General features: G+C 36.8%; 1 protein-coding gene across 1 annotated transcript; it reads right to left on the bottom strand.

The window, feature by feature from the left end:
• Nucleotides 1–1,578: 1,578 nt before the first annotated feature.
• On the bottom strand, nt 1,579–15,938 carry LOC107799448 (lon protease homolog 2, peroxisomal). The gene is made up of 17 exons (XM_016622564.2): nt 15,614–15,938; nt 14,786–14,898; nt 14,180–14,288; nt 13,778–13,947; nt 13,448–13,539; nt 12,229–12,408; nt 12,056–12,139; nt 11,359–11,486; nt 10,048–10,249; nt 9,757–9,963; nt 8,513–8,643; nt 7,889–8,102; nt 6,905–7,207; nt 6,143–6,337; nt 4,663–4,908; nt 2,372–2,473; nt 1,579–2,100 (listed from the first exon to the last, which is right to left on the bottom strand). Exons 1-17 carry the CDS (start codon nt 15,718–15,720, stop codon nt 2,017–2,019), a joined length of 2,667 nt encoding a protein of 888 aa, XP_016478050.1. The 5' UTR covers nt 15,721–15,938; the 3' UTR covers nt 1,579–2,016.
• Between the last annotated feature and the right edge of the window lie 1,113 nt (nt 15,939–17,051).

Here is a 17,051-nt window from a genome sequence, read left to right as displayed (position 1 = left end):
TTATTTTTTAAGCTAGAGGAGTTCGAACAGTGAGCCTAGTTAGGTCAATCCTGAAAACTACTCGGTCATTTAAAAATATTTACTAAAGGCATATTATATATAATATTTGTAGCAGTTGACAAACAACAAAATCAGAGTGGCGCAGCGGAAGCGTGGTGGGCCCATAACCCACAGGTCCCAGGATCGAAACCTGGCTCTGATAGTGATATTTCAGAGCCAAAGGCTTTTTTGTTCTTTGTCCCTTTTTTTCCTTTTTTTGTGGCTTTATGACACAAAATTAGTTATTCAGGCAGAAAACATTCCTTTTTTTTGTTGTTGGCTTTTATGACACAAAATTAGTTCTTCAGGCAGAAAACTAAGAAACCAAGTGAATACATGAATCAAAGCAGTCATATTCAACCAAAATTCTCAATTAAACTCGTCCTCAAATCTTTTCGGCTGAGGTTATCCATTATGTTCATAGCTCACAGGTTCAAATACAAAATATTATATTTTTAATACTTTGGTATAATTTCTGTTCTTGCACGGACATTGATACACATTATTTAAGAACACTCTTCTTCTCAAGGCATCATCAACAATTGGAAGTGGAAACTTCCAGATTTCCAAAGTACCAAGTTCATCTTAATTATATGTTATACTCCAATCTGAATACATGAATCGAGGTGACTGATGAGCCCTTTCGAATATAGACTTCCAATATAGAGCTTACTTGGAAAAGTCATGTGGATAGAGGAGATTGTAGCCCGACCGCGAGAAATTAAGAGATTTTTGCCAGTGCTGACTTGGATCTCGAGTAACAGAATAAGTCGGCCAAAACCAACAAGTTGTCGCAGTTGAAGCTTGGCTCTTGCCAATAGACTACCGTTAAGCTTGGCTACAACGAAGTTCTTACCAAGTGCATGGTCTCTCCGCCAATCCATCTACTTGGGAAGCAAATAGGCATACACTATTGCTTTCAGCTCAAACAATATCATTAAAATTCAAAAAAATTTAACCATGATTTATAGATTACTATGTACGTCTGCTAGTGCCAGAGTGAGGCTAGTTTGTTAGGATTTAGTCTTAGACTGCTAGTGTTAGGATTGAGTTCTCACTACTCTTTCGTTCTTCTTAGTGCCGGGTTTTATCTACTGGTTATTGTTTTGCTTTTCAATTATTTTCTGATTCTTGTGATGCTGTTATTTTCTTCTATGATTTTTATTGATGATACTGATATATTGTTCCTTTTCGTCTTCTTGAGCCGAGAGTCTCGAGGAAACAGCCTCTCTACCCCCTCGAGGTAGGGATAAGATCTACGTACACACTACATTCTCCAGACCCCACTACTAGTTCGTCGTTGTATATACGTCTGCTACTGCAGAAGGCTATAGAGAGCGTGGTCCATAATACCTAATGACTTAAGCTCCTCGATTTTAACTGCCTTAATCCCACCTTCCACTTTAATGCATCCATGTTCCCTCCCACGATCGCTCATCGTTCACTCAACTACCTAATGAAATTGCAAAACAAAGGAAGGTGAGAATAAAGTATGGCTATTAATTGGTGAAGTCGAAAGCTAACTACTGAGAAACTATATTTGGAAACCATTATTTTCTCCAAAAGAAAAAGAGGAAGCAAAACCAAATAGTGGTTTGAAGTTTTTTCTCAGTATCTACCAACATTTACAAACTAAAAAAGTAAGTCGCAAATTACATATGAATGCTTGGAAAAGCGAGCAGCAAAGTGTCTGACCTTGCTGAATTAAATAAAAACTTATTACAGAGCGTGAATTGTGACAAATATTCAAAAGAAAAAAAAAGAATAATCACTTATAAATACAGAGCTGAATAAGAGCGAAGAATAATACACAGTAAATATTTTCAGAGATGTCTGTTAAGTATGTTATTGGATCTTCGTCATCTGTTAATCGTGTTAACATTTCCTTTTAGGCATGAGCTCTGGCCTCTGATCTACATGCCCGAACTGTTTGTTCGCAGAGTCTCTCACTGTTAGCTAAAGGAAGTCTGTTAAGTATCATAATTTCGAGTGCTGTCTCCATGGGCAACCACCTTCAAACGCTTGGTCCAGTACGTCTTCCATTCGTTTAGCAAGTATTATCTGTTAAGCAAAAAGATCAATTAAACACATACACGAACACACTTCGACCTAGCTCACTATATCTGTAGTATCATGACCCCGTAATGATATGTATCGTTACTAAAACATGCTATCTGAGAGAAAATTAATCTGTATGGAAAATTAACAAAGTATTGTAATTCATCTTTGAGAAGATGTCTTTTAAAAGTCAACTTTACAAAGGATTTTTATGTATAACAAAAACAAAACATGAAAATTCCACAAAGACTTGTACTTATTGCAAACAAATTACCTCAAGACTTGAAAGCACAGTTGCTGGGATTTCAACCAAATCCTTCAAGTTTCTCTCTGGCAGTATAACACGTTTAATTCCATACCTATGAGCAGCCAAAACCTGCAGAGTTCATAGTGAATGACACTAGTCAAGATAAGACCTCTCATAATCTAATATTGAGTATTGAATTACACCTTAGTCCAGAAGTTTGTGAAACTAGAAAAGATATCATATGCCAATACTCACTAGCAACCTAAGTTGCTTGGACTCGGGTGCGAGTGTCCAATACGGCTGCGGATCTAGAGGTCGGATCCTTCATAAACTAAATCTTACGATTCGGGGATACGAGTCCAGGAATAGATACGTCATACGAGTGCGGGAATTCGGCTAAAAATAATTCCAATATGTACAAATATGAGATATTATGTGAAAAACTTACAAGGTATTCCGAGAAGGAGAAAATATTGATCAAGAGGAAAATCCAAGGAGATAAAAGAAAAAGGACTAACATAGAAATTTTTCTATACAAGGTATTCCATTTTCTTCAATTTCACCCTAACTCTTGTTTTGATTTCAGAAATCATTGTATGTCCCGAATATCTCGGCCAATTTTGGTCAAAATACCCAATCGATTGATCAGATCCATTACGGGTCCCATACCCACACCCGCATCCTGTCGACACCGGTACGGCACCGATGTGAAAAGTCTAAGCAACTTAACTAGCAACTATCCCATATATTCTACAGCAAGTGCCTATGTGGATATTCCTATTTCAATCCTTCTATTCTTTTTGGAATTTTATTTTAATTATTAAGGTAGTTTCGTAGGGTAAGCAACAGGGAGACGATAAATATAGACATGCTGCCATGGCTTAGATAGGACAAAGCGATCCCATATAAGATCCACAAAATGGCCCACTTTTATCTTTTGAGGAAACACTGTACTGACAAGGTTAACTAATGAAGTTGCCTCTTTGAAATCAGCAAAGTTAGAGAAGGCGCAGTAAGATTACACATAAGCCTGAAGCCACATCCCAAGAGCAATTTCCACATGTATTACTCTGACTCAATGATGGCTACAAGGAGGGAATCCAATTCTTCACTTAATATCCAATAACAGTGATGACATTGGTTAATCTGAATGGTTTATTAACCTGTGCTACAGACGCACAAAACAGCAGCTTATATTCTCCGCTCTGATATTTTGCTATACTGATATGCCACCAAACTGTTTCAGCCATAAGCCCATAATTACCAGGATCCCAGATGACCCAGCAAGAGTGAGGGGTACACAATCATAATAACCAGCAAAGTGAACGACTGTTTTGCACTGCCCATTGTTCTCCAAACTCAACCCTCCCCCAGCCCAGCCCCTCCAAGAAAGCACTATTCTGGCAAACTCATATGACACTTCTTTCTGTTATGCAACGTCTAAACATGTTTGACATTATTCCACACAAATTAAAACTAAGATGTGATGGTTTCTTTATCAAACTACCTTCAGGGTAACTGTTTGAACATTTAATATCACCCTTATTACAAAAGTCATGTTCTAATAAATAATATTAGAAGTCAAATAGCATCTTACACCATCTCTCATTAACTCATATAAAAGGGACATAGGTGAGTAATACATAATGGTGATATCGAACATATTATTTAGGAACAGGGCATAAGAGAAGAAACCTAAATAATAGTAAGGTTTTGCTATAGTTTTTCACAGAACAGTTCCTAACATCCTGCTTAACTGAGCCTCCTCATATTGTAATGAGCTACAACATACCCTCTTGTGTTTGATTTCTTTTTTGTGTACCATGAGATCCTATTTGTATAGATGATTGGGTACCTTTCCTAGGGAATCATATTTTGATGTAGATACCCTATTTTTTGGCATACGGCTTGTATACAGAAATTTTCCCAACATTTATAAAATTATTCACCTTATCAAAAAACAGGTATGATTTAGCACCAGTATTTCCCATATATTTAACTCTCTATCTGGGTTATCAATTGCTTCACGCCTCTATGGAATCACAAAGACGATTATTGGCGCTCTTTCTCAATATCTATCCATATTTAATGCTTGCTTCAATGAATTCATCACGTTGTGTAATTTTCAATTTTTTTTCCTCTTTACCAGTAGCAGTTAGGTCTGCTGCAGACATGTGGGTGTTCTCAGACACAGTCAAAAGATATTTAACTCCACGAGCACCAAAAATGGTGATTGTGGTGGAGCAAAAGCACCGATAAGAAATCCACTAATATTTGGAGTTTGGGTGGAAAAATAGTGTGCAAAAGTGTTAGCATACCTTATCCTTGACGCCACCAACAGGCAAGACCATACCCCTGAGAGTCATCTCTCCGGTCATTGCTGTGTCTGCTCTTACTCTTCTTTTACTGAACAATGAAACCAGTGATGTAACCAGGGTTACACCAGCTGAAGGTCCGTCCTTAGGTACAGCTCCAGCGGGAAAATGAATGTGAATATCCCGGCCCTCTAGAAGATTTGTTTCTTCAGAAATAGCTAATTTTAGTTCTGTGGCTCTTGCACGTACCTATAAATAGAAACAGAAGATTTCATTCAAAAAGGGAGTAAGAACTGCTTAGATCTACAAGACTACAACTATAAAGTTTTTAACCGATTCAATTAACTGTAACGTCCAAGCAGATGTATGAGGAATTACACTCCTTGATAGCCAAACCCATGTACCACATGCTAGAAAGTTACCCTTGTAAAACAAACCTAAAATAGATGGATCGGAAACTTTGGGGATCAGGTCAGATTTAACATGAACCCCCTCTCTCTATCACCTATTTCCAATTTTTCGGGCAGCAAAGAGAAGAACCTTAATCCTGATTTCATCCAAAGGATAATATCCAAGTTTGACTCCACACCATGGTGAAGAATCAAGCGTAACCATTAATGCAATAATAGATTTGGGAAAACATTTTTCTTGTTAGCTTTGCAGGCATAGAACATGTAAAGTTAACGAAAAATGGTATTAATGGTAAAACTATGTGTTAGATTAGCATGATTCAAGGAGACTTGATTTAGAAGTATTGATTAGCATGATTTCAGGAGATTTGATTATATTTAGGAGATCTAATTTGATTTGATAGCTGGATTGATTGTACAGATTTATTTTATTTACGTAATTAGCATAGGAGCTTTGTATAAATTGCTTGCTCATGGGATGTAAATATACACGGAAATACAAGCCTTTTCTTCTTCTCAAAATCTACACTATGTTTCTTGGAAGTAAGAATTTCTTCCGGATCATGGAAACGAAGAATATATATTAGTTTGGTACCAAGATTCCTATTTGTCAATGCTGGAACAAAATATCAGTGAAAGGTGATATGCATCTCTTCAGAGAGAAAAAAGGAGAGAAAAACTACAACAATAACAACATACCCAATGTAATCCCACCAGTGGGATCTGGGGAGAGAGAAAAACTAAAACATGCAAATTATTATGTACTCAATTCAAGATATATATTTTTTTTAAAGAATGAATCAATTCAAGATAATTTTTCCTTCTTCACGATATTTGAATAACAGTATCAGTCTGTTCCATTCAAGTGAAGGACTAGAGTCCTCCATTATGTTCTGGAGCAAGTTCTTTAACGAAGTTTCAACTTGTGCAATGAAGTTCAGTAAGATCATATAATATGGACAAAGACATTAATCATTTTATTCTCAAAGGTAATCATGAAAAGGATGCACAACACCAAGTTCCTTGTATTATTTAGTTTCCTCAACAAAACAAAGAGCGGGAGAGAAAATTACCCATGTCAATGCAATCTGAGCAGATTCTTTGATAACATCCCCAAGTTGGCCAGTGAGATGAAGATCACCTTTTCCCACCATTGCTGTGGCCTCAACAAATTGAACCTCCCCACCAAATTGTGTCCACACCAGGCCAACAGATACACCAGGATTGGCAACTCGTTCTGCTGTTTCTCTGTCATCATACCTAGGTGGCTGCACCACAAATCACTAGGTTAATCTCATATATCCAAAGACATAATTTCTGGTTTCAATTAGGTATGAAGTAATGGAGAAACATTTATGGTCATGATGGGCCACATTAGAGGTAATGTGTGTCCAAGTATTTCAAGCAGCACTTAATCATAAAACGGCTTTATAATTACTGTTAAAGAAATGAACTTTAGGCCTAGCTCAATTACAAAAACTAGCTTATGAGGTGAAGCCTGAGGATTGTCCAAAACCATACAATGAGACAACAAATCATTTCGTCTATCAATGTGGGAGACTTAACTCCCCTGCGCTAGCCCAAGACTAGAAACCTAGAGCATGGACAATATAACATTGGTGAAACCACGAATAAGGATAGGTCTGGCTCTGATACCATGACAAGAAGATGGACCTCGGGACTGACTCGATCCCAAAGGCTAGCTTATGATGTGAGGATTGTCCAAGATCGTATAAGAAAACAATAAACCATTTCCTCTACCAATGTTGGACTAGAGAGATACTGCAGATATCATTACATTTAAATAACTAAGAGGGACTGAAAAGAATACTTACACCAAGCACCTTTTCCAGCATAGGTTCATCAACTACCATAGGTGAGGAAACCCTAAACTCATTGGAGATATCATGATTATTGACACCCATAGGGATAACTTCCATTTCAACCTCAGCGCTCTCAGCAAGTTTGCCATCCAGCAGTGGTGAAGAAAGCCGCTGCACATCTTTGGCAAAGGGCACTACATGTTCTTGTTCTGCAACTTTTACAGCCGCTGCACGTGCTAAGGCAGATAAATTCCTTTCTAGATTACGTACACCTGCTTCTCTTGTGTACCTTTGGATTACAAGTTTCACCATAGCCTACGATAACCATAAACCAATACAAAAATCATGCAAGTTGTCAGGTTTACAAGAAAAAGGTTATGCAGAATATGTGGGTCAAACCCCACCTCCCTCCAAAAAAGATAGAAAAGAAAGAAAAATCTCTCAAGATAATGAGCACGTGGCTGAGGGTATAGAAGATAGACAAGGAAAGCCCTCGACTACCGAAACACACAAAAAAGAACAAAGATCACAGGAAATGGCAATCATTTCACCGCATTCTGTTATTGTATAGTTTTCCATATACACATTACTACATGACTGACGTCCTGTGAAGAGCGTAAATTTTGTAAACCTTTGTGGAAGATCATCATGCTAAAAAGATGTAAGCGCATTGGACAATTGAGAAATGAAAAAATATGGCCACAGAAAAATATCCTTAAAGCCACCCATGCCATAATCTTTGTAATAGTCAATATATTAGCATTTTGTTTGGATAGTATAGATTTAACAAACAAAATATGACCTTAATATGATCTAACAACAAAGATGTAAATAACTGTTTTTTATTAAACAAGACCATCTAAGATATCATATGCAGACATTTCCTTTACAAATATTTACTACTATTCCATGCTAGTTGAAACCAGTACGCAATCATTAGATGCAGTTAAAGAAACAAAAAGCATGCCACGACAATGTTTCTCACAATTTCAGTACCTCAGGTATTTGAAGGAAGTCAGAACTTAGACCATGCTGATCAAGAACTCGAGGAATTAAATGCCTAATTGCTATCTTAAGCTTTTCTTCTGGTGTATATCCAGGCAACTCGATGACTTCCATTCTGTCCAAGAGTGGGGGAGGAATTGGCTGCGCTCTGTTTGCGGTTGCAACAAAAATAACCTTTGATAGGTCGAACGGAACGTTCAAATAGCTAAATTTGAATTAAGGAATCACTTCAAACACACATGTAATCTCAAGTTTGTGATATTATTAAACTAATGAATCGATTAGCAAATACCTACGCAACAGCGTTTTCAGCAGTTGGTAAGACTGACAGTAAGTAGCTTCATACGAAACTTATCAAATACGAAAGAAGAAATGTGATGATAACCAGGAAAGATTAGCCATCGATATCTGTGGTTGCTAATTAACAGGCAAAAGAAGATTCCAAGGACCAACTTAATCCTAACCATGATACTTACTGGAAAATGCATTACTTAGACAAAATTCAAAAGATGCTTGAAAGAGAAGAGAAGTGAAAACACAAATGTATCATAGCCACAACCATTTGGATCCAAATAAATAACAAAGAAAATACAATAACAAATATGAAAAGGATACTGATCATTGAATGCTTTATTCTGTTCGGGATCAAGAACCTCCAGTAGTGCTGAAGCAGGATCTCCCCTCACATCAGATCCAGTCTTATCAATCTCATCCAGCAGCATAACTGGATTGCGAACACCTACTCTCTGAAAGTTAAAACCTTAAATTACTCTTCAACAGAGAGAAGCCAGTAACTATCCTTCAGCTCTCGTGTTCTAAGAGTAGAAAGACAATGTATCTCTTATACCAAATTAGTGTAGAGTAGAGATATAGCTTTACCATGAAACACTTTTTCAGCTAAAGTACATCATATTTTCGCTGCTTTCAAACTCTCAGTAAAGTACCAAAGAGCAAGAAGCTAGTTACTTTGTTATCTTGTTAAGAACAGAGAAGTTGCAGGACAGAATACAGGGGATTTGTACGAATGCAGCAGTCAAGAGAAGCAGCTTCAGTATTTAGGGGCCAAAAGTTAACATGAAAGTCCTGGACATCAGAACCAAAGCCTAAGCTTGTTAGGGTTCACTAATTATAGACACTGTTCCTTATACACTGAAACTAACACAACTCCAGCTCTAGATGGAACAGGCAATTCCTTGACAACTAAGAAGGAGCATACAATAGGATTTAAGTCTAGGCAACTAAGCCTAACTGTAACAGAAGAAAGTCAAACGCAAAAGACATCATTTATTTCCTATGCTAGACAGATCCTTCAACAAAACCCTGTGGGGCCCGTATCGATCAGACACAATTTAGTGCCATTGTGGAATACGCACCAGTTGTTCAATTCACTAAGGGTGCATAGACTACAACTATGGACAAGAAGCATAGATTGTTTAGAGTTTGGGCTTAAATATATGTGTTTATACACACATGACTGTGTTAGAAACTTTTACTATTCTATAAGACAACTCTTCTTTTATAAATGCTATTCTGTAAGACAACTTAATTAAATAAAATATCAGGTACTTACAAAATCTATTTACTGAAGTTTCGATTCAATGACTTTACAATTAACTATAATTGTGTGCGTGTATTCAAATTTTATTCCTATCCGTATCCCCAAATCCTAAGATTTAGGTGATAACGAATCCTTCTGGATCCACACGATACACCCATATCGAACACCCACGTATTCAAGCAACATGGCTTACCCTAAAACTGTTGTTAGTTTAAACTGTATTCAAGATATGGCAAGCAGTAGATACAAGATGAAATGACAGAAAGAGATCATCAAAACTCGCAGAAGCTTAAGTCTGCACCTTTAAGCCATCAATTAGACGCCCCGGCATGCTACCAATATATGTCCTCCTATGCCCTCTGATATCGGCCTCATCCTTGACACCACCAAGGGAGATGCGTATAAACTTTCGGCCTAAAGCAGCAGCAATAGATGAAGCCAAAGATGTCTTCCCAACACCTGGTGGGCCAACAAAGCACAACACTGGACCTCTCGCATCTGGTTTGAGCTGCATTTAATGTTCAATTGCATCAGATTATTTTAATAATCAGGCAGATTTTAACATGATGAAAAGACCAGAAAAGAGCCCAACCTTCCGAACAGCTAGATATTCGATTATCCGTTGCTTGACCTTCAATAAACCATAATGGTCAGCATCAAGACGCTCCTTTGCAGCTTTTAAGTCCAATTCAAGTTCTTGACTGGCGTTCTCCCATGGAAGATCAGCAAGTAGCTCCAGATAGACGCGGGAGCTATTATATCCAGGTTGCTGAGGCTGCATTTTCTTCAGTCTCCTGTTATAAGAATTTTGAGTATACATTAAAGATTAGAAATTAAATGGACCACTCCACCAAGAACCCAAGCACTCAACATGATCTGCTACACCGGGTTAATTATAATTAAGCACAAAACAATTCTAAAAGATCAAGCAGTTAACAACACAAGTTAATTGCGAAAAGAAAAAACAAATTAAGCAACACCTAATATGTGCCAAGATGGCAGTGCTAGTTAGAGACAGCAACAAAAATATCTTGACAGAGAAAAAAGTAATGAAGCATAACCTCCAGTACAACATAAATTAGTCTCAATGAAGCATCCATTGAAGTGGAGCCAGCCGCAAACATACTTACTTCATGAAGTAAACACTTCTGTCTATCACCAATCAGTTGGCCATTTGTCAGAGTATATCGCTGATACTATCAGCCATGATTAGGATCATTATCAAATGAGTTGTTTTGATCAGAGTCCAAGTGTAGCACGGGTTTTACAAAACAGACACATTAATGACAGCATCTCAGGAGATAAAAGAGAGATACCAAAAGGAAACACAAATATTTGACATACTTAGGTCAATTAAACCTAGGTCCATGAGTAGAGGTGAGCAACCTTCTATTTCAAAGATGGTAAAAAGACTTCATAGAATCTGAGTCAACAATCTAATAACTGCGGAAGGCATCACCAAAAAAAAATTTACATCACAAAATTCATTCTCTCCGGTGAATAATTAGCAAGTGATTCCCCACATAAATATTTTCTTACCAAAACTCCCTTAATGAAAGCTACTTTTGCTGGACAAAAATGACGATCGCCACATATGGGGGGAAAAATGAGGATTTTATTCACAAGAAGATAGCATCCTCCTCCTCCAAGGTAATCCATAGTACACAGATTTCCTCCGCAAATCCACTCTTACATGTGGGTGAGGACCTGCCCTTCTTTACTTCGCACTTCTTGTCCTCCTTCCTCTTTCCCTTTCATTTTCTTTCTCTTCTCTCTCCTTTTCCGCCGTTTCCTACTTTGCTATTTTATTCACTCTCCTTTTTCCTTATTTTGACAAAGCAATAAGGATGGTCCCCACATGTGTAAATCTCATGGAAGGCATTTTGAGTTTCAAATATTGTACCTTAGTTCTCTCACAGCATGCTTCCAGATACTTGCAGGCATTCCTGCTCCTTGCATCTTCCTTTCCAAGGCAACCAAATCATCTTCTTCATCATCATTGTCACCAAGTTCCTCCTTTATGGCCTTCATCTGTAAGATGAGTAAGAATTACAAAATAGAAGCAACATAAGTAACAAGAGGAGATCAGTTTCCATAAGAACCATTTATTCCTGTTCTCAAAGGGTTAGGAGAAAGACTTCGATCATATAGACCTCAATGTATCGAGGAAGATGAACCAATCTTTGAGCCAATATGACAAGGGATACAGAAGAAAAAACGACAAAAAGAATAAGCATATTAAGACCTAATCTAATAGTATGTCAGCAGGCATAGTAGCACATAACGTAAAATTCGCAAGAAACTCCGGTAGCACTGGCAGAGCAAAGGGGAACAAGCATGGAGTAAACAGACAGCCCTTAGGCTTTGAAAGGTATTCTTCGTATCCTTGCTTTAAAGTTTTAGGAAAGTAACACAATAACTTTCAACCAGCCCCATAACCCAATGCTAAAGTCCTCTGGTGTTGACAATTTAATAAGGTGTCGACAGCAAACACTCCCACTATTCCGACAGTGTCCCTTATCATGTAGCAAAATGGGGAAAAGCTTATATTCAAATTTCAAAATATCAAAGAAAATATCAAAAAACACAGATAAAGAAACCTGCTGTCGCAACAGAAATTCTTTCTGAGACTTTGATAACTGCCCCTCAACCTTTTGGGTAATCTTCTCTGCCACCCGAATCGACTAGACAAGCAAAAAAGGTAGATAAGATGACTCAAGTACGTGAAATCAAAAGCAACACCATCAAACACAAATGCCAGCCAAGTAGGTACCTGTAAATGCCTATCAACTAGCTCACTAGCTTTTGAAAGCCTTACTTTAACATCAACAGAATCCAGCATGGATAACTGCTCCTCAAAGCTAATCTCAAAACTAGCTACAAAAATATCAGCCAATTTATGGACAGGAACCGTCTCCAGAAGAACCTTTGTTCTTCCACCAGTCTTCTGTTTCTGTTGAAGAAAGATCAGACAAACATAATTACTAAGATTAGATGGATCATCAGCTACCCTGCTTTTCAACTTAGACACAAAAACTGGTTGCAGTTTCCTTCCATGTCAATAGAACTCATTCAAATATTTTTCATGCTATTATATAAGTAGATGCATTGAAGGGGAGCCTTGGTGTAATTGGTAAAGTTGCTGCCATGTGACCAGGAGGTCACGGGTTCGAGGCGTGGAAACAGCCTCTTGCAGAAATGCAGGGTAAGGTTACGTACGATAGACCCTTGTGGTCCGGCCCTTGGCGTAATTGGTAAAGTTGTTGCCATGTGACCAGGAGGTGACGGGTTCGAGGCATGAAAACAACCTCTTGCAGAAATGCAAGGTAAGGCTGCGTATGATAGACCTTTGTGGTCCGACCCTTTCCCGAACCTCGCACATAGCGGGAGCTTAGTGTACCGGGCTTCCCTTTTATATTAGTAGATGCATCAGCCATCTAAAAGATAGAGAGAACATCCTTGAAAATTGTGGTAATATTCATTCTTAAAATTTTACCGACATCAAGAAGACTTCATTCACATTTTAGGTTTAGAGAATCATCCATCGCGCATAAACCTTTCATGGAAAAGAAGTAGTTTCTAGCTTATAATAACAAACAGTAACAGTTTTCACATGCCACACAGATAATAATACATATTTCTACTTTATTAGAGGAATGTACAACGTACTTGCAACAAATCATCTTGTTTCTCGGGATGCAGCGAGTTTTCTATAGTTAATCCGGTTTTGCTAATATGTTTATTATCAGGGGTTGGGGAAGAAGAACAAAATAAGGGGAAGAAACATTGGATGCAGGCTCTATCCCCTGTTACATGTAACAGAAGCAGAATTACACATCTTCTAATCCACCCAAAATAAAAATCATTTCCCAACAGTAAGCGCTGGGAAATTATTAAAGACTTTTTAGCCATTACAAAGAGGTAATTGTGCAACAAGGAAATTGAGCAAAGCAGAGAAGTCATCGTAAAGAAAAGTTAGCCTCAAACTTCACCTGCTCAAGAATGGAAATGAGCTCCATCGCAGTGGCTTTAAACTGACGAGACAATGCTATGAATTCTTGGTCTTGCTCAATTAACTCCATCTCTGATCATGACAATAAAAATTCTAGCAATTCAGAAGTCTTGACAAGGTCCTCATATGTTATTATTTTCAACATTAAGCACCAACCTCCACCCCTATTTTCTTGGTATCCACACACCCATCCCCACCCCCTCTCCCCCTCATACACTGGGGTAAAAAATAAGAGGAAAAGGGCTATGATTTTACCCATCCAGATCCTACGTATGTCCAATCATCTAAAGAAGAATAACAGAACTCTTACCAGCCTTGGTCATATCAAGAGACGTGATCCGTGCTGTATAATATGTTCCTCTGGTACTGAGCTCCTGCACATTGAATCGGCATAAGCCCTCTAGTACAACTATGTATGTAACTCTGCCACTTGGTTTCTCAACTCCTCTTGAGAGATGTAAAGCTCGGGCTGCGACTCCCCTGAGTTGAGATAAAATGATAAACTTCACAAATGCCTTAATAAACATGTAAAAAAGAACTGATAGTGAACATACTAATTGGTGACATAACTGAGTGAACTATTCATCAAAACATAATAGTCAATACCCACGCTGCTAAACGTTATATCACCAAATCTACATCAAATGGCACAGAACAGGCCAGGGCATCTATGTCAATGCAACGACAAAGGAATGCATCATGATGTGTGTACCTATTATGCCAGTGAATAACTTCCTGTTGATTTTTTGAATCATGCTTGTGAGTATCTGATATACCAGTCTGATTTTTCAAGCCTCGTTCAGCTGATTCTACACCCGCACCTGCAGTATTTGCAACAAGTAAATTCAACAGGAAATAACTATACTATTCTTTCCAGTTTCCATCCAATTTACTCGTACAACTGCCCTTTCTACTCCATCCTAATTTGTTTGACCCATTTCAACACAAAACCAATGTTTCCACCTCAAAATTACTACTTTAATTTACTTTTGCATTCCCGGGACACCTTTTTCTACCCTCTTTACCATTTTACAAAATAACAGTTTTTTTTGTCAAAAGGAAATATATTTTTTTCAACAAAGTAATCAATATGTACAACTAGATCAATTTGACTCTAGAGCTAGATCAACAAAAATAACCAAAAGAGTAAACTCTAAGGCTGAATTTGCTAAGCTTTCAGTAGCCAAGAAATATATTTGACAATAATGTCAAATATATGTCTCGTTATAAGAATTCTTAGAGCAAGAGGCTTTTTCTTCCTTTCTTTTTCTTCCTAATTTGGGACATAGACAATAACATTCAGGATAAGCAAGATCACCTGAAGATGTTGCAGTACCCGAAGTGGCTGTCGCAGCTGAATCTCTAACTGGTAATATTCCAATCAATCCCTTCTCTTCCCTCTGCCATAACTCCTGCTCCACCAATTTTACACTGGAACACACACATATTTATAATTAAGAAAAATAGAAACATTACTCCCTATACATTGATCTTTTCTCTTCGCCACAATCATTTACACAATGTGCTGCGCAATATCAGCTTAAAATAATACTCTACTAACCAAGTGGTTATAGTGTATGACATCCAAACAATTAAGTAAAATTAAGCGAGTAATCTTTCCACATATAATACTCCCTCCATCCCAATTTATATAGTGATGTTAGACTGGGCATGGGGTTTCTAAAACAAGCCATAGACTCCCATTAAGGATAAACATGATATGTTCAAAGTTAAATGGTTTCCAAAAATAGAAAGATATCATTCATTTTGGGACGCACTAAAAAGGAAAGTGTGTCACAGAGTAGCTGAGAACTGTAATTCTTCACTCGATCAATTCCAGCCATCCTATCTGCTAAAGTTAACAACTTGAAAGGAATCAAAACTATAAAAATAAAAACAAAATACAGCAAAACACAACAAGTCAAACCTAAAAACAACAATCCTCAAATTCTACAACTTCAAAAAGGTCAACTACATAGCAAAGTCAACGAAACCTGCTAATCCTCGCGCCAATTCACAAAAAAGTAACTACCTTTCACATCTCTAGTACACTCAAACAAATCATTCCAGCTAAATACATGCTCAGATAATTTAAAAAACAATATATATCAGAAAAACAGTAAATTACCACAGTAGAGAAATTTACCTGCTAGGAGAAGTGCAACGAATTCGAATAATCGCACCAGGCAACAACACTTTGTTCCTGAATGGAAGAATCGCTAAACGACTCGGAAGTTCTACCGATTCCCCCATAGTTTCAAAACCTCAGCTTTTTTTTTTGTATTCTTCTTTTGATTTTTGCTTGAGAAATTGCTAGTTTATATAGGGACGAAAATTTACAGGAGAATGAATAATAAGAAGAAGAAAAAAGAAGGAGAGGTCTGAAACAATTTTATAAAACGACGACGGCGATTTCCATATTTTTCTTTCTTTTTTTTTCCTTTTCTCGCTCCTCATGATTCATTGCGTTGTTTTTTATTGGATTATTTTATTTTAATTGGCTCTTGTTAATCATGATTATTGAGAAAAGAAAGAAACGTAATTGGAAAGTTATCTTGGTTAGTTTGTTTGTTTTTAATTGCAATGGAACTCCTCTTGATCTTTTAAAAGTGGTACTATTATTTTCTTAATAATATTAGAAAAAATATTATTTTCTTAATATTACTGGTGATAGTGGGAATCAATTAATAAGTTTACTTGAATACCTATAGTGACAATTATTTGCGAAAATATTTTTGAAAGAGAGCAGGTAACAAGCTACTGAGATAAAAATAATGATTATCAACTTACTTGCGTATTAAATGTGTTCATTTAACTTAAATAGAATATTTTAATTTTATAAGGAGTTCAACGTATATGCATTAATAGTGTAATTTATAAAATTAGTTCATTTATAAGGTAATTAATATAATAAAATTTATCTTATTTTTAAAATTACGAATTTACATATAAAGGCTTAATTGTAATATGTTTTTGATATTGTAAATATATTTTATATATGACGATTCATATAACTTAACTCTATTTTTTCACAAATTGTTAAGGGGTGAGACAAGTCAACTAGTCAAGCACTACTTGAACGTTTGCCTGATGACTAATTGATGACTAATTGATGCACTTTGCCAAGTAAAAAGATTAATGCATGTACCACAAAGAGCAGTAGTACTCTTTTTCCAAAAATAAAATGATATCTATGCTTCTCATTAGATAAGTCTTTTCTTAATTTTGAATATTAAGTATTGTAATTGTTGAACGTTAGTCGTTATGACACTTTCATCAATAATCATGCTTCCTTTTACTTCTTAGGATTCAAAATTTTCAAGTAATTGTTCAAAATTGTTGAACGTTAGTCGTTATGACACTTTCAAGTTTTATTTTAATTAAATTAATCCATAGTAGATATAACAGATCGATCAAGAGCAAAAATTAATGAAAATCCTTAGCCTTATGGAGTACTGAAAAGAACTTCCAGGTCATCATCATGTAGAGCTCCCTCACTCTAATTAAATTTTATCCTTTAAAGTGTGTCGTTTTAGTTCGTGTTATAAGGGATATAATCTTTCTGTTATGCCACGTTTGATATA

The sequence above is a fragment of the Nicotiana tabacum genome, chromosome 1 (genome assembly GCF_000715075.1).
Source record: "Nicotiana tabacum cultivar K326 chromosome 1, ASM71507v2, whole genome shotgun sequence".
NCBI lineage: Eukaryota > Viridiplantae > Streptophyta > Magnoliopsida > Solanales > Solanaceae > Nicotiana > Nicotiana tabacum.
Note: the sequence above shows the minus strand (reverse complement) of the source record. Positions and strands in the feature narration are given on the sequence as shown.